The sequence below is a fragment of the Misgurnus anguillicaudatus genome, chromosome 9, assembly GCF_027580225.2.
Source record: "Misgurnus anguillicaudatus chromosome 9, ASM2758022v2, whole genome shotgun sequence".
Lineage (NCBI taxonomy): Eukaryota > Metazoa > Chordata > Actinopteri > Cypriniformes > Cobitidae > Misgurnus > Misgurnus anguillicaudatus.
The window spans coordinates 3,690,886-3,716,676 of NC_073345.2; the positions used below are offsets into that span (position 1 = coordinate 3,690,886).

General features: G+C 36.3%; 2 protein-coding genes across 2 annotated transcripts; both read right to left on the bottom strand.

The window, feature by feature from the left end:
* Positions 1-5,379: 5,379 nt before the first annotated feature.
* On the bottom strand, positions 5,380-14,427 carry skp1 (S-phase kinase-associated protein 1). Its single transcript, XM_055180194.2, has 6 exons — positions 14,266-14,427; positions 13,723-13,819; positions 13,560-13,633; positions 6,621-6,764; positions 6,022-6,162; positions 5,380-5,936 (listed from the first exon to the last, which is right to left on the bottom strand). Exons 2-6 carry the CDS (start codon positions 13,817-13,819, stop codon positions 5,901-5,903), a joined length of 492 nt encoding a protein of 163 aa, XP_055036169.2. The 5' UTR covers positions 14,266-14,427; the 3' UTR covers positions 5,380-5,900.
* Positions 14,428-15,997: 1,570 nt separating this feature from the next.
* On the bottom strand, positions 15,998-23,739 carry ppp2cab (protein phosphatase 2 catalytic subunit alpha b). The gene is made up of 7 exons (XM_073871038.1): positions 23,404-23,739; positions 18,611-18,820; positions 17,534-17,710; positions 17,320-17,406; positions 17,062-17,223; positions 16,774-16,892; positions 15,998-16,677 (listed from the first exon to the last, which is right to left on the bottom strand). Exons 1-7 carry the CDS (start codon positions 23,503-23,505, stop codon positions 16,605-16,607), a joined length of 930 nt encoding a protein of 309 aa, XP_073727139.1. The 5' UTR covers positions 23,506-23,739; the 3' UTR covers positions 15,998-16,604.
* Positions 23,740-25,791: the final 2,052 nt, after the last annotated feature.

The following is a 25,791-nucleotide window of genomic DNA, read 5'->3' on the forward strand; positions in this document are numbered from 1 at the left end:
CTGTGTCTGATACTCGAACATTGTTTGGTAAATCATTCCAGAGCTTAGGGGCTAAGTAGGAAAAGGATCTACCACCTTTAGACACTTTTGATATTCTAGGGATAATTAAGTGAACAGAATTTTGTGAGCGCAGTTTACGTGATGGATTGTATTCTGATAGTAGTTCTTTAATATACGAAGGCGCTAGGCCATTTAAGGCTTTGTAGGTGATTAGTAATATTTTAAATTGTATACGATATTTAACTGGTAGCCAGTGTAAAGATGCCAGAATTGGACTGATGTGGTCATACTTTTTAGATCGAGTAAGCACTCTTGCGGCGGCGTTTTGAACCAGCTGTAGCTTGTTTACCTGATTTGCATGGCATCCCCCGAGTAACGAGTTACAATAGTCTATTCTAGAGGTCATAAAAGCATGTATAAGCTTTTCTGCGTCTGATGCAGACAGCATATGGCGTATTTTTGAGATATTTCTAAGATGGAAGAATGCTGTGCGGCAGATGTTGGCGATATGACTATCAAAAGATAGATTGCTGTCGAACATTACGCCTAAATTCTTAACCGTGGAAGATGGCACCACCGTGCAGCCATCTATGGGCAACTTGTAATCTGACATATTATGTTTGTAGCGATTCGGTTCAATAATAAGTATCTCTGTTTTATTGGAGTTTAGCATAAGAAAGTTTTGTGCCATCCAGTCCCTAATATCACTAATGCAGTCTGTTAGCTTAGAAAACTGGTGGGTTTCGCTAGGATGCGACGAGATGTAAAGCTGGGTATCATCCGCATAGCAGTGAAAACTTATGTTATGTTTCCTGATAATGTCTCCTAGAGGTAACATATATAACGAGAATAGGATAGGGCCTAGAACTGATCCCTGAGGTATGCCGTATTTAACGGGGGAGTGATATGACTCTTCCTCATTTACATAAACAAAGTGATATCGATTGGTTAGATACGATCTGAACCAGGCTAACGCCTGACCACTGATGCCAACATAGTTTTCTAGTCTATTGAGTAAGATTGTGTGATCTATTGTGTCAAAGGCTGCACTAAGGTCTAGTAATATAAGGATTGAGATTTCACCACGATCGGATGTTAATAGGAGGTCATTTGTAACTCTAAGCAGCGCTGTCTCTGTGCTATGGTGGGGCCTGAATCCTGATTGGAACTTTTCATATGTATTATTATTTTCTACGAATGTGCGTAGCTGGCTTGCCACTACTTTTTCTAATATTTTAGAAAGAAAAGGTAGATTTGAGATTGGTCTAAAGTTATTAAGATCTCCCTGGTCAAGGTTTTGCTTTTTAATGAGCGGTCTTATAACTGCTAGTTTGAAAGCTGTTGGAACGTATCCTAATTCTAGAGATGAGTTAAAGATATTAAGTACAGTGTCTGCCACTACATGAAATACCTCTTTTAGTAAATTTTGTGGGAACGGGGTCTAGTATACAGGACGATGATTTGGATGACGTTACTAGTTTAGAGAGCTCTTCTATTGTAGTAGGATTAAATGACTCAAGATGTTCGTTTGGTAATCTAGTGGAAAATGTACTATTGGGTAGAGTGGTGGCTGCTTGCGTAGTTTCTATGTTTTCCCTAATAAACATAATTTTGTTAGTAAAGAAGTTCATGAAGTCGTCACTATTGTGTTGGAGTTTACTATTGTTTTCTGTTTGTTCTTTGTTTCTAGTCAGTTTCGCAACTGTGCTAAATAGAAAACGAGGGTTGTTATGATTTTCTTTAATAAGCGTACTGAGATAGGTAGATCTGGCAGTTTTAATAGCCTGTCTGTAGTGTTGAACACTCTCTTTCCATGCTGAACGCCATACCTCTAACTTTGTGCTTCGGTAGTTTCTTTCCATTTTTCTAGCTACTTTTTTAAGGGCTGCAGTATGATGGTCATACCATGGAGCTGGCGGTTTTTCTTTAAATCTATTTTTTCAAATGGGACCAACGGCATCCAACGTGCTAGATCACAAGTTGTTCAAGATTTATAATAAAAAATCTAGATCTTCACGATTATCTGCTACATGTTTCATTTGGGACAGGTCTGGAAGAGTGCTAATAAAGCTATCTTTAGTGGTGGAAATTATTGTTCTGGCTAATCTGTAGCATGTTGTAGACTGAGCGGTCCTATCTAGAAGTATTGTGCATGACACAAGGTAATGGTCTGAAACGGCATCGCTCTGGGGTGATATTTCGATGTCATTAATATTGAGTCCGAGTGACAGAATTAAGTCTAGTGTGTGATTACGAGTATGCGTGGGCCCTGACACGTTTTGTTTAATGCCGAGAGAATTTAGAACATCCATAAACGCACGTCCTAATGCATCTTTTGGATTATCCACATGGATATTAAAATCACCAACGATAAGAGCTTTATCTACAGTGACTGTAAGCTCAGATAGGAAGTCTGCTATTTCTTTAAGAAAATCTGTGTGGTGGCCTGGAGGCCTATATATGGTAGCTAAAATGAACGAAAGTCGTTTGTTGTTGCGATCAGTTATTTCCATATTTAACAGTATTATTTCAAACGAATTAAATTTTAGGTTGGATTTATGGTTTACTTTGAATATTTTATTGTATATTGTAGCTACACCACCCCCTCTCCCTATTAGACGAGGAACATGTTTATAATAATAGTCTTGTGGGGTGGATTCGTTTAAACTGGTGTAATCGTCTGCTTTAAGCCAGGTTTCTGTTAAACAGAGTGCATCTAAGTTTTGGTCAGTAATTATTTCATTGATAATTGGTTCTTTGTTGGTAAGTGATCTAATGTTAAGAAGGCCGAATTTTAACATTTGAGTTTCATCTGTTAATGTATTATGTTCTAGTTTTATGTTAATAAGATTTGTGCGAGACGAGGTAAACGGTGCTCTGTATTTATTTGTTCGAGGAACAGACACAGTCGAGATGTGTTGGTACTCTGTTAAAAAAGGCTCTATGTGCTGGGATATATGTGATCTTGACATGTCAAGGCAGCTAACAGACTGATGGGTAAGCCGATCTGTCTGTTTCCTGACCTGGGCCCTGGATAGTCAGACAATATCAAAAGTAAGACTATTGGTCAGATTTCTAGAGAGTATAGCACTTCCTTCCGGAGACGGATGGAGGCCATCTCTCTTTAGCAGGTCAGGTCTTCCCCGGAAATGCTTCCAATTGTCTATAAACCCTACGTTATGCTGAGGGCACCACTTTGACATCCAGCCATGAAGAGACACTAATCTACTGTAAGTTTCATCCCCCCGGTAGGCGGGGAGGGGACCAGAGCAAATTACATTGTCTGACATTGTTTGTGCAATTTCACACACCTCTTTAATAGTATCTTTGGTGATCTCCGACTGGCGGAGTCTGGTGTCATTCGTGCCGGCGTGAATAACAATCTTAGAAAACTTACGGTTAGCATTAGCCAGCACTTTAAGTTTGGATCTAATGTCAGACGCTCTGGCTCCCGGTATACAATCGACTATGGTGGCTGGTGCCTCAATGCCAACGTTCCTGAGTATAGAATCTCCAATAACCAGGGCACCTTTAACAGATGTCTCAGCCGGTGTATTGCTGAGTGGAGAAAATCTGTTTGATATTAAAACAGGAACGTGATTTGGATGCCGAATGCGACTAGGCCAATTTTTATATACCTCCTTTTCCAGCCATGCTGGATTAAACTTGCACTTCCCCGGCATTGTCTCTTACCATTCTGTAACTGTGCTCCACGTGAGTGACGTCAGAACGAGCAGTTAATGAGATACGTAAAGTGGGAGGGGAGGAGGGGCAGCGCTAATTTCGATTAAAATAAATGGTTTTGCGTTTTATTGAAAAATAAACACTTTAAAATTATTTTACAAATCTATATATATTGTCTTTGAATAATCCCAGCACTTTTCAAGTACTTCTTCATAAATATGGCTGTTTTCAAGGGTTTTCAAGGACTTAAATTTAAAAAAGTCAAATTCAAGTACTTCAAGCACTTTAAGCACCTTGTACGAACCCTGTGATTGGACGACCTCAGTGATCTAGCCTGAGTATGGACATCTAGCATATAGTCATTCAGTCTAAATACTTATTGTTAATAAACAGACACAGCAAAAATATAAATATATTTAGTTAGCTTTATGCATAAAAAATGACAACAAACAGAAAGTGTTCTTACTCAAATTTTCTGACATTAAATGAAAATTTTTGCAGCGATATGAACCAAACGCTGCATGGCTTAACCCACCATTGTACTGTTTTCATTTAATTTTAAATGAATCTGTCTCCAAATGCATTAAAATATAATTAAATTTTAATTATTATTATTGGATGACTGATTTTATTTCTCTAACACCTGGTGGAAACTAAAACACTTATGAAATAAAGAATATTTTTAAAGCTGTTATAAAACTATTTGACAGAGTGTTAAAACTTAATGAAACTTTAACAACAAATTTAATTTGTACCACTGTAGTGGAGCTCAGGAAAAATATTTGACTCTCTTATAAAACTATTTGACGGAGTATTAACACTTAATGATATTGTAATGACAAGTTCAATTTGTATCACCGGTAAAAGGTGGTTTAGAAAGAGTCATAATGGCCTCATGACAGTTTAATGTGATGTTAACCCATAAAGCTAGGTAGTTTCTTAATTTTGATAATTTATCTTCTATGTCAGATTTATGACAAGTTATGTTGTCTTGGTAATGTCAAGTTGTCATAACAAAGACATCTCAAGCAATTTCACCTTTGCATTAAAAGTGACATAATTGAGCGAATGACTTGACAGTCATCATAAACACGCACAAAATCTCCTTCATGTTCATGAAACGTGTCATGCCAGTCTTATGAACACCCCTTCAAGTAAAGTGTTACCAGTAACAATTTACAATAAGGTTCATAAGGTAACAACATTAGTTAACATGAACTAAAAATGAACTGCACTTACACAACATTTATTCATCTTATTGTTAATTACAATTACTAATAATTTTTGAAAATCTTGTTAACGTTAGTAAATGCACTGTGAACTAACATGAACAAACAATTAAAAGCTTTATTTCTATTAACTAACGTTAAAGATTAATAAATACTGTAACAAATGTATTGCTCATAGTTTGTTCATGTTACTTAGTACATTAACTAATGAACCTTATTGTAAAGTGTTACCAATTTCTTTTTATTATTATTATTACAGTATTCAGTTAGTAAGATGGCTTTCCTTTATAGACCTAACCTGAGAAATTTTCTCATACTCCACTCATGACCATTTCCTTCAGGGTAAAATAACTGTGGTAACTTTACATAATATTGTCATTTACCAGATACTCAACACAAACTGAGACCAAAACCTAAAACCACAACAACAGAAAAAATAACATGCATAAACTAGAAAAATGACAAATTCCACAATAATTCGACTTTATTGATTCTTTTTGGAATGAAAAGGTTAATAATCCGAATTGCCATTTTATGAGCAGAACTTTGAAAGGTGCCCGATCCTATACAAGGCAGAGGAAATTAGGAAATATTACACAAGGACTTCCAGTTGACTAAACAAACTTCTCAAGCTTCCTCAGCTTTAATCAAAGACAAATAAGGCGATATTTATAAAATTTACCCAAGCTATATGTCCAAAAAAAGACAAATGAATCTACTCTGCGGATAAAGTCCTGTTAATAAAAACACACCCGCACAAACACGCATGATGTAGGATGGTGACAGAAGGGGAGTGTATATCTACAGGAAAATGATGATACAAAATAAAAGCATATGCACCACACGAGCCATGGAAATGGTCATGCCAGCAACACAAGGATCTGACTCTATCTTTATTTCTGTTAAATCTTAACAAATATGAACAGCGCAGTGCAATTTTTCATCTTTTTTTTTTGGACAATCCGTAGTGTTAAGAAGTCAGGTTGTTCATTTCTCTTCACACCACTGGTTCTCCTTGCGTACCTGCAGCCAACAAACAACATTTTTGTTATTAGCTAGAAGATATATCCCTAAAGAGAGAGATGAGACACACGAGCGCTTGCTTTACCTGGGCTTCCTCTTCCTCTGTGAAATCATTTTTGATATTGAAAGTCTTTCTGATCTCCTCTGGGGTTTTGCCTTTGATCATGTTTGCAACCGTCTTGCAAGTAACATCTAGCAAACCTTTGATGTCCAAATAATTTGCAGCCTAAACAAAAGGGAAAAGAGATGAAAGTGAGGACACGGATGTGCAATTGATGAGGCCATTACAAACTTTGCAAATGAAGTGGTGGCCAATGCGAGGCGTGTAAATGCATCGCTGCTTCTCTGGCTTTGATGCACGAAAGCTGACCGCGGTGAGGACATTCGTACATCAGGGACACGGCGACATCATGCATTTGGGTTTAGAGGAGAGGGTCGATAACGCAGATGAACTCGTATAACCGATGAATTAAGGCGTGTAGCGTTGCCACTTCAAATCCATTTTTGTATGCACGCATGTGGTTTCACAGAAATATTCGATTGTAATCTGAGACAAAAGACTTCTCAAACAGATTACTAGACATGATTTTTTGTAACCCACATCTAACTAACCCATAACATTCAAGCGATTATCTAGATTAACAAGTGTTATAGCACATTAGATAGCATTATAGATTGACAGACCAGAATAAGTTCGAAGAGGGTGCCCTGGTCTACTTTGAGGAACTCCTGGTCCCACACAGGGATGTCATCTGTTCTTTTCTCTTTATTTTCATCATCTTCAGGAGGAGGAGGGTCATCTTTATGATGGGTGCACCACTGAATTACCTGTCAACATATCAAACACATCATTAAGCTCAGTATAAACATTTCATCTATAGCTTAACACAAAATCCTGACTGACACATGCTGCTATATGGACATTAGTAATCCATGCGCTGTATGATGTTTGATAGTATTCCATACAGTTGTTGTGTCTCAGACTGTATGATCCCAGTTATAAACCCTGTCATACGTAGGATCTCGGCCAAAATCATACAGTGTGTGCACTCAGCTATAGCTAAAAATGTTGATGATAAATGTTAGGCTAAAATGTCAACTTCAAAACACGAAAACTTTCATTAGTCTTTGTGTAACATATGGATGAACAGAAGTATTATTAGTAAAATTAGTATTTTCTTAGGACCTTGTGTGAGTAAAAAGGTACCTTTACCATGTTAATCAGAGTTTATGTCCTAACCAGACGCATCACGAAGCCGGCGCACCATCCATCGCATTATTTTAGCAATATCATGGCTGACAGCTCCACCGAACCTCAAGAGATCTCTAATAATGACAGTTCTGCACATTCTGAAAATTAATCATCAAGCGTGGACTATTACAGAAATATCTAACATATCCATCAAGTTTCACAAGGAAAGCTATAAGAAGCAGATGGATGTGTCTTTGTATGTGCGCTCCTCAGCTGCAGTGCGAGAGGCGCAGAAACAAAAAAGTTAAAATTAAAAAGGGACACAAAAATGCTGATTCGCACGGGACTAATATTATCACAGGACGTTAGGTCATTTGCGGGGGATTTTACCTTTACAAAGTACAGACATGGCTGAATCGCACAGGATTAAGATCACACACAACCTCTGCAATTATTACAAATAACTTAACTACAGCTCACAAGGTAATACTAATCGTGTGTGAATAGGGCTATAGTTTACTAGGTAGGGCTGCACGATTTGGGTAATTTTTCCCATTGCGGTTATTGATCCTAATATTGCGATGTGCGATTACGATTATACTAAATGGTATCATGAGTCAACTTGATGGTTTTTAAGGAAAATCCACACACAGTTTAGTGATAATGCTAAAATGTGTATTTGTAAAACTATAAATGTTTTCGTATTGCCACGTGATGTAGCAACTGCTCAGTGTCAGTAATCCTAAATCCAAAATACCGCCATACAACAGACGTAGTTTTTTTTTAGCTACCAGGGGCCTCATTTATAAACGTTGCGTACGCACAAAAGAAGGCGTACGCCACTCTCTACGCAATAGTTGTTATTTATAAAAAGCAAACTTGACGGGAAAATGTGCTGTCCGTCACGCAAGCTCTGACCCAGGCGTACGCACAAAAACGGGTGAAATGAGAAATGGCGACACCGACGGCAGATGGAAGAAACACGTGAAAGTGAAAGTAAAAATGACAACACTACCTCTCATAAATAACATGAAGACTTCTGTTGTGTCGAAGTCTGTTGCCACTATGTTCCCCCTATTTTTCCCTTCAGTGTAGTGTTTTTATGGCGTTTTTATCACGTTATAGGTTTTATTATTTATATATTTAAAGTTTTAATGGCTACTGAGATGTATATGTGTGCATTTCTGTAATGTATCTGTATTGTTCTTAATGTTAATTAAATTATTTTTACATTATGAATAATATTTTTTTTATAATTTTTATTTACTTTTTTATGCAAACTTTACATTTTTAAAACGACCAGTAAAGGAAAAAAAAAGAAAAAGACAGGCTATATTTTAAAAGAAATACCCTAATAGAAAACTGTCAAATGTATGAAATATTTAATAAATTGTATTATAAAATACATGATATTATGCCTTTTTAGTATAACCAATTCAAATCTTTAATCTTTCTAAATGTAACGTGATGAAAACGCCACAAAAGCACCACACTAAAGGGAAACACAGGGGGAACGGAGTTCGACACAACACTTCACAAAGCAAGTCTTACAATTAACAGCCTACACGAACACCCGTTTGATCGATCAGCAGTGAAACAAAATAATAAAGAAATCGAAAATTACAACAGAAATTCAAATGAACACATATTTGCTAAAAGAAAAGTGAAATATGTTCTGCAATAATATTGGCATGTTGTGCAATTCATCCTCATAAAGAATATAGTTAACAGAACGAAATAATGTACAAAACTGATATTCTCGTCAATGTGTCCGTCTGGCGGAGCATATATAGATGCAATTACATAGACAGATAGATAGATAGATAATTAAGGAGATATATAGTTAGATAGATAGATAAATAAATAGATAGATGTATTAATTGTCCACTGGGGAAAGTTGTTTTCATAGTAAACCATATCTTCATAATCTACGGAATTATGGTGTTCATGCATATGCCTTTAGTGTGTTTTATTTTTGATAAAACAATGTATAGCGTATGTCTCAACCATTCAGGAAGCAACAAGAAATTACATTTGCGCTGAACAATGTCCCATTTCCACGTCGATTATTACCGACATCTGTAGCTTGTCAGATGCAATTAAATGAATGGAAATAAAATGCCCCATCACAATGCGTAATGCCCACACTGTGCCCTCCAAACAACGTTTTTCTCCTCTTTTCCCCCTCGCCAACGATAACTTCTACTTCACATTGAGTGAATTTACGGTTTTTTTATTTCCTCTATGTGTTTGCCATGATTTCGCAATCAATGCATATTAACTTGTGGGCGTTTCACGGACTATTTATGGGCAACTATGGGCGTGTCATGAAGCCGCAAAAGCTGCGCTACATTTAGAATTGATTGTGATTTATTAAGGGAAAAATGCGTAGGATGTGCGTGCGCACGGTTTTATAAATCCGAATATTTCTGTGCGTACGCCCGTCCTATGTTTCATCCGTACGCCACTTCTGACGCAAATCCTACGCAAAGTTTTATAAATGAGGCCCCAGATCACTGTCAACCTCCTCTGCATCCATCTTCGCTCTGTTACAAGTGACGGCGCACACAACACACGTGCATGCCACACGTGCACTGCCTTTTTTGTTCATTTACTCTTTCTTTTTTAAACAGCAAGGAAAATCATCAAACTGTTATCAGAAAGTTTGTGTTAAGAAGTCCACACATTTATTTATTTAATATAATTGCAACATTTTGCTGTCATATAATCGCACAGGCTGACATCGCGATTGCGATGCAATTAATTGTGCAGCATTATTACTAGGGGTGCAATGAGATCTCAGATTGTTGAAAAACCTTTTACAGTGAATGCATTATATTTCACATCATGTGCTTTTTTGGATTTACATTAAAATTTTTTTGGGAATATATGAAGAGTTTGGTTCCAAAACATGATAAACACCATAAAAAATTGTTACCACCAAATCAGTATTGTATCAGGTCAGTATTAAAAAGTAAATTCTTAATTTTACACAAAATCCAATATCCGCCGTGTTATTCTGTCATCTTTTCTCCCTTTTTTCCCAAAACGCGATAAATGCCAGTCATCCTTCTCTTCAGAATGGCGGCGCGTTGAGTACACACAGAATCTTAGTTTCCCTCATCTACTATGTACTTCATCATCAACAAACAAACAAAAACAAAATAATACTTCTGATGGCATTGAGAAACCTGTGGCGGGGAAGAAACGTAAGCCATCAAAATTAAATAATTTACGTGAGAGGTACTCGGGAGACGGAAAAATGCTGGCTGTTTCTTGTTCTCCTGACAGCATCAAGCTTCTGTCATGCTAACACATTGACCCCCAGTGGATATTATGATAAATTTTCAACGAAAATCAAGCAGGACCAAAACATTTCACAGCTGATCGCTGTCAAAAAAGTTCAGCGACAACGTCCCGAGGATGACAGCAGCAATAAGAGAGTTCTTAATATGACAAAGTGTTTTGATTAATGCCATTAATGTTTATTTTTTTAATCAGTGGATACCCCACTATTCAATTAAATTGAATATAACATGGCAAAGATCAATGCACATTTAGATATTGATTTAATAGATTTATAGCATGTCTTTTTATTGCATTTTGCTGTTTTTATAATAAATCTTTGAAAATCAAATTATGGATTTGAATTTTTAATGTTATTAAAACTTAAAGATGCCATGTAAAAGTTTGTAACGGAAAATAATGGTTTTATATAATGGTTGACTATTAGTTTTCATTTTAAATAGCCACACAGATCCAAAATCGCACAAACCATTTTCCGTCGTTAAATTAGCAAAAGTGGATTCGGACACGCCCATTTAGACGTTGCGCTGTGCGCTTTAGACAATGCGCTTAGATCATTAAAATAGGGCTCTTAGTGTCCAGAAACGAACACTTAGTGTAATTCCATGGGTAACTTTATTTCAACTGCGTATTTCACTCATAAAACAACAGGCCTATCAGAAGATAGGCTCATGAATATTACAGGCCAAAATGACCTGTTTTTAGCAGAGGTCCTGAAAGAGGAGCTGTAGAAAATATATAGAGAATATATACTCTTAAGCAGTGTTGGGGAAAGTTACTTTTAAAAGTAATGCATTACAATATTAAGTTACTCCCCAAAAAAGTAACTAATTGCATTACTTAGTTACTTTTCATGGAAAGTAATGGTTACGTTACTTTTAGTTACTTTTGCGTTACTTTTTCTTGGCTAAAGCTTGATCTCTTTCAGGCCTAGCAGGTGTTTTTATGACTGAAAAGTTCTGCATTCAGAAATTGCATATTTCATCACAAAAATGTTTAGCTCTGGCCTGCCATCTCAGTTTCTGACTCAAGCCGTTTCCACACAGACGCAGAGAGTGCATACGTTTAGTTTATTTCAGTACATATTTTTTAATCAAATTAATTAAACTAAAAAAGTAACTTGAGTTACTTTTTTGAAAAAGTAACTCAAATATTAATGTGTACATTTAAAAAGTAATGCGTTACTTTACTCGTTACTTCAGAAAAGTAATATTATTACGTAACTCAAGTTACTTGTAATGCGTTACCCCCAACACTGCTCTTAAGGATATCATAACCTAAAATAAAACTCTAGAAAGCTTAAAAATATGTGACCTTTAAATGAATGTAAAATGTTAGTTTCTATCATCGTTTTTATTGCTTCGATTAATGATGAATGATGACGTTGTTTAAACTCTTAATATACTGTCAGAGAGTCACGGTAGCAAGCTGCTAACGCATGACCTGGTTAGCTTACATAAATGCTTAAATGAGTGTAAAATGTTTCTATCGTCGTTTTTATTGTGTGGATTAATGATGAATGATGCGTATTGATGTCGATAATGTCTTCTTAGTAAATCATGTTAGCACTAGATCAATACATGTTGCACTATTGTTGGTCTGTGCTACTGATCTGTAGCCTGGGTGCCAGCCGATCTTAGCCCCGCCCACAAGAGTTTGAAAACGGGAAGATCGGTCTGGCGTTTTTCCGTTGAGGAGCTGCTATGCTAGGACTAGAGCTGGTCGAACCAATGAAATTGTCAGGGCGGGCTTTATACGATGATGGACAGATAATCAACAGTAACGTAATGAACCACGTCACCAAAGAGCGCGTGTGTTGAATGGCTGCCCTGTAGAGTTCAGATGTGTGGATTCTGACATTGAGTCTGTTCTAAAAGATATCGACAGAGCATTGATTTTAAAAGAGGAACAGAGAAACGCGAGCAGGGCATTTGTTGATGTTTTTGCTGTCCTTCCCACGGGATTCGCCAAAAGTTGGTCGCAACTGAAATGGCTAACGTTATCACGGCGATGCAACTCGGCGTGCACGACGAGATGGATATAATAAGCGGTCGTTGCCAGCTTCTTTTCGGAAGCCCGGAATCATGGTTGCTGAATAAGTGGAGGGACATGCTAGGCTCCAATATTTTCAAGCCAATGTAATGAGTATCGTCGTGGTTGAAGTTTACCTAACGTACAAATGGTAAGAGATAGTCTTACTCTATGACTTAGTAAATACTTCATGTTGTGATATAAACGAAATGTTGTAAACATAATAGGTGTTGATGTACATTCGCTAACTCAGACTTAGTATAATCACAATGTTAGTGTCATTGTAGCGAAATAACTAGCAGTTCGGTCAGGCTGCAAAGACGTCATTTCAACATACGTCACACACTCCGTTGCTCTGATTGGTCATAGGTCTATCCAATTGAGTGCAGAGGCATTTTTCGGTTGAGACACGCCTCATAATTATAGCCCAATGAAGCGGTATCAGACTCAAATTCTGACTAGAATTGAGTATGACAACGTCAGGCTAACTGATCTGTGGTCTGTGCAGAGACTCTGTCAGTTGACCAATCAGAGCAGAGTAGGCTACCGAAAGGTGGGGTTTGGGCAGACTGAGTCGTTGAACGGCTTCACACGAATCGTTTGGGGATCTCTTTGAAATGGGGTAATTTTATATTTATATTTTGAGAAAATTACAGTGTTTTTTGACCTTGCATCCATTTAAACCTGTTGTCCGGGACTTATAAAGTGATAGGATGCTTAAAATTGGCATCTTACCAGCTCTTTAAAAGATGTAAAAATCTTGTCTTGTTCTGGTGAACTCAATCTCATGTAAGAGACATTGAGTGTCTTTATTGTTTAAATATTAATAACACCGCTATAAATATTATTGAGACAAAGTAAAATCATTTGTACTAATGTTTTAAATAAAATTGCATCAAAAATTTCTTGTTATTATTATTTTTGTTTACTCTTGATTTTGGGATGTTTGTCCACATTTCTCTTACTAATTACTAATCCACTCGCCAAAGCTGACAATCACCTTTATTATCTTTAAAAAGACATCAACACTTCTCTTCACTATGACAATAAACCGAACACAGTAATTTCTGATGTGATGAAGGTTGATGTTTTACCTTTTTGAGGATAGCTGCATTGACATTGGGCAGAGGAACTGGATCATCATCTCCTTCATCATCCATCCCCAAATCTAATGAGAAGAGACTTGTGTTAAACACACCAAAAACATAAAAGAGTTTCATAAAAGCACACCTTTATATAGCAAACATGTCATTTCACCTTCAAGCATGGTTTTTATAGTGACAGACTGCTTAGCAATTTCAACATCCACCTCAAACATCTCTCCATCCGAGCTCTGCAGTTTAATGGTGGGCATCTACAGGAATCATAGAGAGAGAGAGAGATAAAAAAAATACAAATCCTCACAGTCATCAATAATATTTATCACAGACTGCGTGTTCATCTGCTCAATAACACAATCACATATCATCCCTGTATTATTAAACTGAAATCTATATCAAACACGCTAAAACAGGATCAAATTAACCCGTAACAAACACGAGGACCGATGCAATATCTGCTGTACTATTCCTAATCATTTTACAGTTGAATTAAAACACTTATAAACTGATCTAAGATCATAATAAACTGAAACGGTTTGTGATGCTAGGCTAATGTTAGCAGCGCGGCTAAAGGCCTCTCATAGCAACCGCTGTATATTCAGCTCTTCACGTAAATTAAGTTACAAAACATCAAATATATTATAAAACACACAACAATATAACACACACATTTATATCACACCTCTGACCACCGGCTTACCGTGACTCTAACCGTAAACCCAACGCGGTGATATACCGGAACGTCAACAGGCCTGCGCCAGACTAGACCGTGATCAGTGCGTGCGCGTGCGTCAGTAAAAACACGCACGCGCGCGCACGCACACAGGGTGTAAGTAGCGCGTTATATTGTATAAACAACATAAAGTGTAAAATATTGTAAAGCTACTAGGACTTTCTAACAGTCAGTACTAGTCATGGTTCATTAAAGAACAATAAACATAAAAAACATTAGTAGTAGATGAAATGGTAAAAAAAACAACACTGGAGTGTTTATCATTTTAAAATGATATTTATTTTACGTGTTTATTTCTACTTATTTTTAAGTTTATTTAGATCTGCCTGAACATGTTTGCGTTGTTCTGGTTGTCACCACTGATCTATATAAATGACTGGATTGCGCATAGAACGCTTGACGTAACTGCGTGAGGTGAAGCCAGCGCAGAGTTCGAGCCGCCATCTTGGTATACCCAACCGGCAGAGAGCGTCATTGACTTCCATTCAAAATCATGATCAAAATTTACCCCCTTTACAGCGTATCAGTTACACAATGTTAATTTTTAGGATATGTGTACGTTAATTATTTGTTAATTCTGGTGTTATTTGCAATGTTTATGTTTTAATCGGGCAGGATAATGGATTTACAAAAAACCGTTAGGTGAGTGTGTCTGCTGCATACTGTTAATGACACGGGTATAAATAAAGTTTTTTTTGAAATTCAGCTACACGGTGACGGTCAGTGTTATTTCTCTAAATATGTTGAGGTAACTTGTAAGTTTAGATAACATAATTACAAAACTAGCAAATGATTGCATGCACATACGGTACAAAGCATGATTATTTATTTAGATTTCAGAATGAGCACGTTTACTGTCATTAATACCTAATATGCTGCGGTCTGTCCGCTGATCTGATACTGTAATGAAGATGAATGTATAATAACTGTTTAAAACGCAAAATGTACAACTTTCAGTAAATAACTATTTACATGATTTGGACGTTTGTGTTGTAATAATGTACAGGGTAACTTCACATATAAAAACGAAGACGAGTAAAGTGATGTTTTATCATTAAAATCTGACAACGTCCATTGATTTAATAGAACGTTTGGGTATACCAACATGGCGGCGCGGTGGCTTCACAAGTGTGACGTCATGCGCAATCCAGTCATTTATATAGATCAGTGGTTGTCACTCACCACGAGGCTTTTAATTTGTAATTGCTTTTATTATTTAAAATAATTTAATTGTTGTAATAATGTTTAATATAATTATTATAATCGTTATTAGATATTACATTTTTTACAAGATTTATTCTGGTTCTTAAATCTGATAAACTGAGAGAATTTACGGGAACCACTTATGTATCCTTCCGCCATGAAGTCGGAAAGTGAAATGCACGCACATAACTTACATCCGTCTCTTTTGGGGCACACAGACTTTTGCTTCTAAAACCACAGCCCGACCCCATCCACGTTTTCTAATCAGATCTACACGTATCTCTGAATTACAATTTATCAGAAACACATTTCTATTTTTCTAATATGTATTATTATTATGTAAAAGACTTACAGACAATAAAAAGTCGGTTATTAAAAAAGAAACACGGTTTAGATTTGCTTTATAACATGCAGCAAATCAAATCATAAAGTTAAAAGAAATATGACTCTATATTATAAGTATTGCCAAACACCACAAGAGACATCACAACAAGAATTGAGCAACTTTCATCTTTATTTTTAAACTGGTACCCTTTAAACAGACACTGAACCATCATAAGAAGTTATGCCAGCATTCCTATGACGGCACGTCATTTCCGTCTGTCACACATGACTCGGTTGGCATTTGTTTTAAACATGATTTCACTGTAGGAAAGATTATCCTCTTAGATACTGGTTATTATAAAATCATCATCTAATCTTCTCCCTCCCATACCACATGGAAAATAAAACAACAGAAAAAAAACATTGTGTAAATCTGACTGTATTAGTATTTGTTCTGTTGGAAAAAAGTGCAAACAGACACGTATAGAAAAAGGAAAGAACACAAATGGGGCTGTTGAAGAACAGAGGATTTAACAGCCCTATTCAATGCATTCATATAAGGACTGGAGGAAAGCATCGAGATGGGACAGGATATCTTATAGTCGTGCTGTCATTCAGATAAAGACTTCTGAATCTGTTTGTTTATGGCACACAACTTTGGTCCACAGACAATTTTCACTTGATCAGTTTTCTTTTTATATGTTGCCCATTCCTCTCATCTTATTTTAAACTGAATGAAGATTATGATCTCATGACAATACTGCACAGAGGAGAAAGGTTCACAGGAAGTAGTCGGGAGTACGGCGGGTGACGTGCGGTTCTCCTCTGCGAGGAGCGGGGTCAAACTGCAGGCTGTAATCGCACAAACACACATCAAGTCACGTTTATTTATTGTGAACATTAACATGTGAGCATCCTTAACTCTTAAGCTGAATGTAACAAACTTACAATGAGTACTTCAGAGTGTCATCCAGCTCCATAATAGCGGCCTGATTACCACAGCGGTAACAGTAATTGGGCGCGCTGAAAATTGTTACCACATTGCGATCATGGCACCAGTTGTAACCCTGAAAAGAAAGAAAAAAAATATGGGGATTATTGTTCACACCGCAACCAACATGCTTAGTGGCACAGATAATGCACTTTATAATGACAGCCAATGAAACGATTCATCTTAAATCCATTTAACACGTTTGAGCATAGCATAAGTTAAAGACGTGTTTCTGAACACCACACCTCCATCACTAGCTGATGAGCTCTAGAGACCAGAGTAAGTCCGTTTGCATGGTTAAACGTCTCAGATATGTCCTGTCCAAAGGTGTAGCCGGCACCTCGAGGAGAAATACCCCAACCTCCACGGTCATCTGGATCTGACCACAATAAATCACACATGGGCCCCTGAAGAAAACAGAGACACATCAGTGTTTATTTACAATTTTGTGTCAAATGACTGATGATGGCACCACTTTTAAGATGAAAGAGATGTTAAAATACCTCATGAGGAACCTCCTGTAAACGGTCCAGTGCTCTGATGTGATCAAGAGTGTCTATGGACGGTGACAATCCACCATGAAGACAGAATATCTGCAGTAGAAACATCACAAGACTAAAACATACAGCTCTTATTCATGGGGTCGTTTTAGGCTCGATACTATATTTTAATTTAATGGTTATGTAAAACTTTAAACTAGCAAAGGGAACATGAACCTATCTGACCATCTACCAAGGCAGTTAAGGGAAGATAATCGAAGAGGTCGGTGAAGTATTTCCAAACATTTGCATTGCCGTATTTTCGTAGGCACTCGTCATAAAAGCCGTAGACTTGCGTGATCTGTCTGCTCTCGTGGTTCCCTCGAAGAATAGTAATGCGCTCACGGTACCTTACCTATAATCCCAACACAAAAACAATGCTGAAGAATCCATCTTGTGTATGTGTGCATTATTAAAAAAAAGTTGGAAATTAGATATGAAATCTAAAAATGCAGAAGACAAAGAGACACAATCAGTATTATGTAAATGACTGATGACTGTTTGAGAAAAGTGATTGGCCCTAAAAGATCCGGTGTGTCAACAAAATCTAACAAATAAAAATCCCATAAAATGTTATATTAATCCTACAATTATGCATATCTGGATACTATTTTAAATGTATTTTGATAATATTGATTCCTTCTTGAGTTTCCATTAAAAATGTACTCAGACTATGCGTACCATAGCGTACCAGAGTACATTTGACCCCAAAAGAACGTTTGTTTGGCTAGTGTGATGGCTCTGTACTCTACCATAAAGTGTTTGTGTTAGTGCAGACCAGCGAGGAATGGGGAGGGGGCAATTCTCTGGTCGGTAAAGTATAATGTGAGTCTGCCCTAAGACAGCCATTTTAAAAGCTCTATCTCCATCTAATGCTAACCAGCACTTATGTTATGTTATCAGTAAGCTTATGGATGGAGACACATGTGATCGGGTGTAAATGAAACGATCAGTAACAATTTCATGGCATTTATGATCCTCCATAACATCCTCCATAATGTTTCAAATGATCTCAAATTTACAACTTTACATAAACAATAATTCAGACACAGTACATTTTGTTTAATACATTTCTTCTCAGTTGCATTCCATGTAAAACATTTAGCAAGTAAAACAAAACAAATACTGGCCATTGGTGACTCGAGCATTAATGTTTTTTGGGGTCGTCCGATTTTAAAAGTAGGTTATATTTAGGAGTGGAGATATGACTACATCACCCAGCCCTAAAATCAGGTGTTATGAATTTGAGACATACCTTAAGAGCAACAAGCAGAGTAACCGTCTCCACAGAATAATAACCTCGGTCTACATAATCTCCCATAAACAAATAGTTTGTGTCAGGTGACTTTCCTCCGATTCTGAAGAGCTCCATGAGGTCATGAAACTGGCCGTGAACATCTCCACAGACAGTGACCGGACATCTCACTTCCTGCACATTTGACTCCTTGGTCAGGATTTCTTTAGCCTGAAAAGAAAAACAAAATACAAAGTTAAGTCCCTTCAACAGGTATATTAACATCACCTTAAAAAGCAATGCTAAAAAAAGATGGTAGCATCATGGACTTAATCCAATTACCCCAAACTAAAAGTTTGTATTTATGAGAATGACAACAGTAATATGGGGCAATGCATGGGACACAAACAGCACTGGTAAGAGCAATCTTACGTGTGCAGACGAAACGCATTATAAAGCCTGGATAAACATCCATTAACATGTTAACACACAAATGGTCAATGACTCTTCTTAATATTTGTTCTAGACAAAAACTATTCAAGGTATATTACTGCTGCTTGAATATGGGAAATGTAAAATTTTTTAAATATATGAGTTTCTAAAAGTTGATTTCCTTAAAAAATTAAGTATTTCAATTATAACAAAAACATTTTTTTAAAGATATATATATATTTAAATGCATAATGACCAAATACTAAAAGAAATAGATAAGGTATGTTGTGCTCTGCCACAACCAAATGAAAACAAGAAAATAATTCCCACATTGGTGACTTTGTAAGGGGGGATTTATAAAATTCAAGAAGGAGTAAAACACATAAAAATGATCTCTGCATCTTTAGGAGAAAGCTACCAGTACTTTATTCAATTCAAAGGATTTGTATAGCTTTGGATAAAAAAAGCATCTGCCAAATGCATGTAAATTGAAACAACTGTGCAAGTTAATTATTATAATATATTACAAACATATAACCAGTTGATAGTAAAAAGCAGTGATGTCAAAAGAATCAGTACTTCAGTATCATGCCAGTACTAAAATAAGAGAAGATTGATATCAGTCTACTGTCTGAAAAGTAGGAACTTTTCACAGACACAACAAGATGAGCGGCAATGCTGCAGATCTAATTCATCATGCAAACAAGAATGTGGTTAACTAAGTGTTATTGCTAATACAGTCCTAAGTGTCCTTATTAATTGGGTAAAAGAAAAGAAAGGACATGATGTTTTTTAACAAACTAGACGCTTTTAAAAGTGTACAATGACATCACATCATCCTACACTTCAGCTTCTCATCCAATCTCCTGTCCAATCAAAGGCTCTTTAGATGCTGAAGTGTCCCACACCATACATTACACAGAACATCTGCCTGAAATGAACACTTGTTATTACATTTACTAGTTCGCATTATATTGTGCACTATATAGGGGATAAAAAAATGATTCAGACAGTGTAAATGTGTTTTCCATTGAGGTAAATGAAGTCTGATATCGCGTCAGTGTCATGCGAGCCGCTACAGCACAAGTACACAGTGTGCTCCAGTCCAGCACAGGAGCACAGAGCCCGAATCTGTGCCGAAAATAAAGCGTATCCGACCTGTTTAGATTCTACATAGTATGATAAAGCGCTGTTAAACAGACACAACATTATAAACAGTACTGATGAGTAGAAGAGAAGACAAACACTACTGCATATACACACAAACATGTATTACACATCAATATTATCATTGTTTATTTTGTAATAACATTTTCATATTAGATCTAAATCAGATGGCTGGTACATGGCTGGTATCAATTCCACTTGAAAATAGCGTGTTAACTCTGAAAATTCTCTCATTCCCCAACAAGTTTTGCTTTCCCAATTAGATCCAAAAGAATTGTTTTTTTTGATTATTTAATTTTCCATTTACAATTTTAAGATTTTCAATAACAATTCAATATTGTTCATTAAACTATTTTCTTATTATTTTTGGCTTATCAGGGCAAAGCTGCTCCTATTTCCCAACAAGTTTTGCTTTCCCAATATGATCCATCGCTGCACCTGAAATTAAGTTGCTAATTGGGGTGTAACCATACACTAATATGGATTGACGCATCGATTAAATTTCTAACGATACGATGCCACACATAAAAAAAAACGATATGCGGTACCTTTATCTTGGCAAATCTCTGCGTTCTCATTCCTTGATGTAACGTTTATCTACGCATTTCCACCAAAGTGTGCATTTTTTATATATTTTGTGTTGCTAGTCTCAGCAATGCAGCAACAATCCTAGTCTGGCTCTTTCTGTATTACGTGATTTTATTCTTCTTCGCTGTGAAACCTCTGTGAGATCCACCTGATTATCACTTATGAGTGATTGTCTGGTTCCCTTTCGTCGTTCCGCATTTGGACTATCACCTTTCGCAGTGAAAGCCACTAAACAGTGGAATGCCATACCAGAGATTGAAGTTAAAATCTTTTTTTTAATTGAACCAATTATGTAACTATTGAAATTGTTGTAGTTAAATTGATCTATTCATTTATGTTTTTATGGCCCTGACAGTATTTGTGTATGTATGTATGTATGTATTTATTGTATGTGAACATGGGTATTGTCTGTGTAATGTGATTTTAGCGTTGACCTGCCGGGGGGGCCTACGAATGAAAATTAGCATTTGGCTAATTCCGGTACAATACATGAAATGGAAATTTTTGTTTTAAAAATTGCGCTTGGTCCCATTATAAATAAATAAAAACAAAACAAAGTAATTGTAGCAGCGAAACAGTGAAAGAGTTAAACAACCTTAGGTTTTGGAAATATTTTGTATATAGAAAATAGTTTGGAGAAAAAGATTGGCAGAAAACCTTTGCCAGCACCAGCTGAAACATTTGATTGTTGCCATCACAAGCTTGATTAAGCTGACATTTTTTCCCTCATTATTTATTTTTCTTTATTTAAAAAAAGTGTTTTTTTAGTTGTTTGTTGTAAATGTCCCAATTGGGACAGAGATTGTGCCTTTTTTGTAGAGTTTAATTACCGGTAAACGTTCATGTTATGTATTTTGGTTGCATTCTTGAGTTATTAAAAATGTAACTGCTTAACAAGGCTCGTAATATTAAAGCAGGGCTCCAGACTGCCCCCAAATGGTGGCATTGTGCCACCAAAATTTGAGAGTGCGCCACTGAATTTTATATCCAGTCGCACATATGCGACCAGTAAATTTGACCTTTTATTTTGTGATGTGACACTGAATTTGAAACAGCACATTGTACTTTCTGCATCTATCATGAAAGTATTTATTAGTAGTACAGTGGAAATTAGTAGAAATGTGAATATTTGGTTAGCATGTTGATTTACAGTGTGTGCTCCTAAATTTTCTGGTTGCGCCCCTAAAATTTTCAGTTGGGGGCCACTGTGCTCTTAGTGAAAAAAGTTAATCTGGAGCCCTGTAAAGTATCGATAAAATGATCTGATCAAATCGTAATTGCATTGAAGAAAATATTTGATGTATCAGAAGGCATTGCATCGCTGGCAGAGATAATCGATACTGTATCGAATCGCAATGAACTAATTTACACCCCTTTTTGCTAAAGACAAAAAATTAGTGCTGGGCGATGGTAAACCGTTATGAATTAGAAATAAACAAAAATGACATACTAATATGAGTGGGATTGTTTTAAAAAGCACTTATGGTTTAAACATCGTCATGTTTTCGTTAAAAATAAAAATGAACCACAATCTAAAACCACTTTCACGTTGATCCCAGACCATTTCCATAAAATTGCCAGTGTGCTTTCTGTGTCGATGTAAACACGTCCTGTAATTGATTATGGATAATTGATCAAGCGAATCTAGTAACATTGTCATAACATTTACGGAACGAGTACTGTTTAAACAAAAGGCAGAAACAATCCTAAAAGTGCCATCCATCGCAACAATAAGTTATGGTTCAGCTCTTTGACTGGTTTTAAATGCATTCACAATGAGAAATGTCTGCAATCTGGAATGAAGCAGAGATCAGGAAGCTCCTCACTGTCTGTACTGAGATCTTTCACCAGCACGACAGAACAGCACATCATGTACTCTTTTTAACAAATATGGTGCTAATAGCACCAAAAGTGGTTCACAGGCTTGTAATCATAGGGAACCACTTTAAATGCTACTTAGCAACCATGCAGAGCCATATGGTGCTTATGGCTCTACATAGGTTATGTAGCATTTAAAGTGGTCCCCCTATGATTACAAGCAAGTGAACCACCCCCAGTGCCATTTAGCACCATCCTTGTGTGTAATTAGAGTGTAGTGTGTATTGTGTCGCTGTATATTCTGTACTCTGTGTTGTGTTGTTGTATTATACGGTACTCTGCTGTGTGATTACATGATGGCCTGCCTGATACACCGGCGCCATTTTAAGACTTTGTACGTGCGATGAGGAACCACCAAATATATTGAAACAATTCGTTATTGATTTACGAACAGATTTGTTAAAAACCTAAAATCAATGATATGGATTTTAATAGCACGAGTTACTCCCATAACCATATTGTGTTCATAACCTTAATTATTATGGAGTTCCTGTACGAACGCTATTGACACAGCAGATAAAATAAACATTCAAACGCGATTTAATGTGATTTACGAACAAATAAAGTATATTTAGAATTGTGTTTTCAGTTGAAATGAAGGACATCGGTGGGTGTTTTTGAGTGCGGTGTCGGTTCAATACTGCGCCATCTTGTAACTTAGCTAACGCGGCTAACAGTTAACGGAGAAATGAAACGCGCGCTATGTCGTTAAACACTGTATTTATACTGTGGTTTATATAGATAAATACCTTTTCACAGAGGGTTTTCACTTGACTTTCTGACAGCTGTTTGCACTCATTCAGCTGTTCAATCCACTGATCCAGCTCCTTCGTAAACGGCTTTTCGTCCATTGCTGTGTCCGCACTTTTTACTCGATGTTCACACGGATTTCTGTACTAATCTCACCCAGCTCTCCGCAAATATCCACCCTTTGTCGACTAATTACTCTGCGACGTACATGTGGCCAGGAATCTTTAAGTAATTAAATGGGAAATCTTATGAGGAAATGTAAACCTGCTGGCCTGCAGAGTCCCACCCTGAGCCACGGTTGTTTTCACTTCAGCCTTCCTCACAGAAAAGAACGAAAAACCGGCTCGTCGGTGATTGGACGTTTACAGTTGTTCAATCTCGATACTCCACTCTGATTGGTTATCAGTATCGGTTATTTTGTTTTGATTGGCTTCTGTATCCATCGATGGACCAGTTCTTTGTAGGATGAGCGCGACTACTGCAGTACGGTCCAAAACGAGCCCAAGTCAATGGTTATTGTTTAAAGTTATAGGGGCACATCATTAATAATCTATTACTAGTTACTTATTATTGTTGATAACGTACAATTACAATTGGTAAAAATGCAACAAAACTAATTATTTTATTTTTTTACCATAGAAAAATTAGTGACCTATTTTACAAATGCAATTCCATAATTATATCATATTTCGGTGGGAAACAACATTTGAAGAGTTTCGTTGCAAAACGAGATAACCACCGTTTTTTTAATTGTTCAGAAATCTCGTTTTTTGGTTGTGCGTTCCAATTAATTTCAATTCAACTGCAGTTGGTTTGTTTTGATTTAAACCTTCATAACTTAAAAAATTCAGCTAAGTAGCACCATAAAACAAAATAATAACATGAAAACATAATAATAAACATGTTTTGACAAAAATGTAAAAAAAATGGATTTATCTCATTTTGCAACGAAACTCTTCATTTGGGTGTTACATTATGTAAGTTACATACAGTCAGTAGCTCATAATTGCTCACCTCATTTTTCTTGAAAAACAGTTTTGGCTGCTAAACCAGTAGACCTATTAATAAAACTAGCTACCCCTCCAAGCATAACACAAATCTGTGCTTAAAAGTCAACATAATTTTACATTATAGGGACAATGGTGATGATCCTGACTTAATAACATTTTGTGTGCATAAATTCATTTAGTCCATCAACTTCACTAAGCAAAGCGTCTAATAGCATCTAACATTAATAATTCATTAGACTGAATATACATTTACCTGAAAAAACACACTGCAAAATAAAGATTTAATAAAGAACAATGAAAAATGATTGTTTAATTTTCCATTAACAATTTTAAGACTTTCCATAACAATTCAATATTGTTTTTTAAACTTTTTATTTTCTTATTTTTAGTCTTATCAGGGCAAAGTTGTTTCTTGCTAACTGTCAATCTATTACACTAGGACTGATCTGTGTCACTTCACATGCTCCCTTTTACTGAACTGATGCAGACTGAGGCTTGTTGCATACACTCATAACTTTCTCCCACATTTATTTATTGGCCGTTTTGAGAGTTTTCATCAGGAAATTAAGTGAAATTAATTAAATGTTTTATTGCAATCTTCACTAAAATTACTTCTCATCATGGTGTTTTAATATAATTGTATCAGTTTTTAAGACCTTACACTGAGAGTATTTTTGCTGTCTAGATTTAAGATCAAATATTCTAAATTTATTCATACTTTCACTTAGCTAAAGATAGTTTTAAGCATTTTTCATGTTAGTTTTAAGATCTAATTTCATTAAAGGGGCCATGGCAAAAGACTTTTTAAAGAAGTCAAATAAATCTTTGGTGTCCCCAGAGCACATATGTGAAGTTTTAGCTCAAAATACCATATAAACAACAAGCATGTTAAAATTGCCACTTTGTGGGTGTGTTCAAAAATGTGCCGTTTTGGGTGTGTCCTTTAAATGCAAATGAGCTGATGAAATTCAAACACTGATCACAATAATAGTGGTTTGTTGCAATTAAAACTCAATTGTGCTTTTCTCTGCACTAAATAGCAGTGCTGTGGTTGGATAATGCAGATTAAGGGGTGGTATTATTATAATAAGAGCTCCTTATGACATCATAAGGAGAGCCAAATTTTAACAACCTATTTTTTCATGTGCTTGCAGAGAATGGTTTACCAAAACTAAGTTACTGGGTTGATCTTTTTCACATTTTTTAGGTTGATAGAAGCACCGGGGAGCCAATCATAGCACTTAAACATGGAAAAAGTCAGATTTTCATGCCATGGTCCCTTTAATGTTGAGAGTCTAAATGCAATGTCCTTAAAGGCCCTGCTTTGTAAAGGTCATGTGCCACACTTTTGTCTATATTGTGGAGTATTTTTGTTGT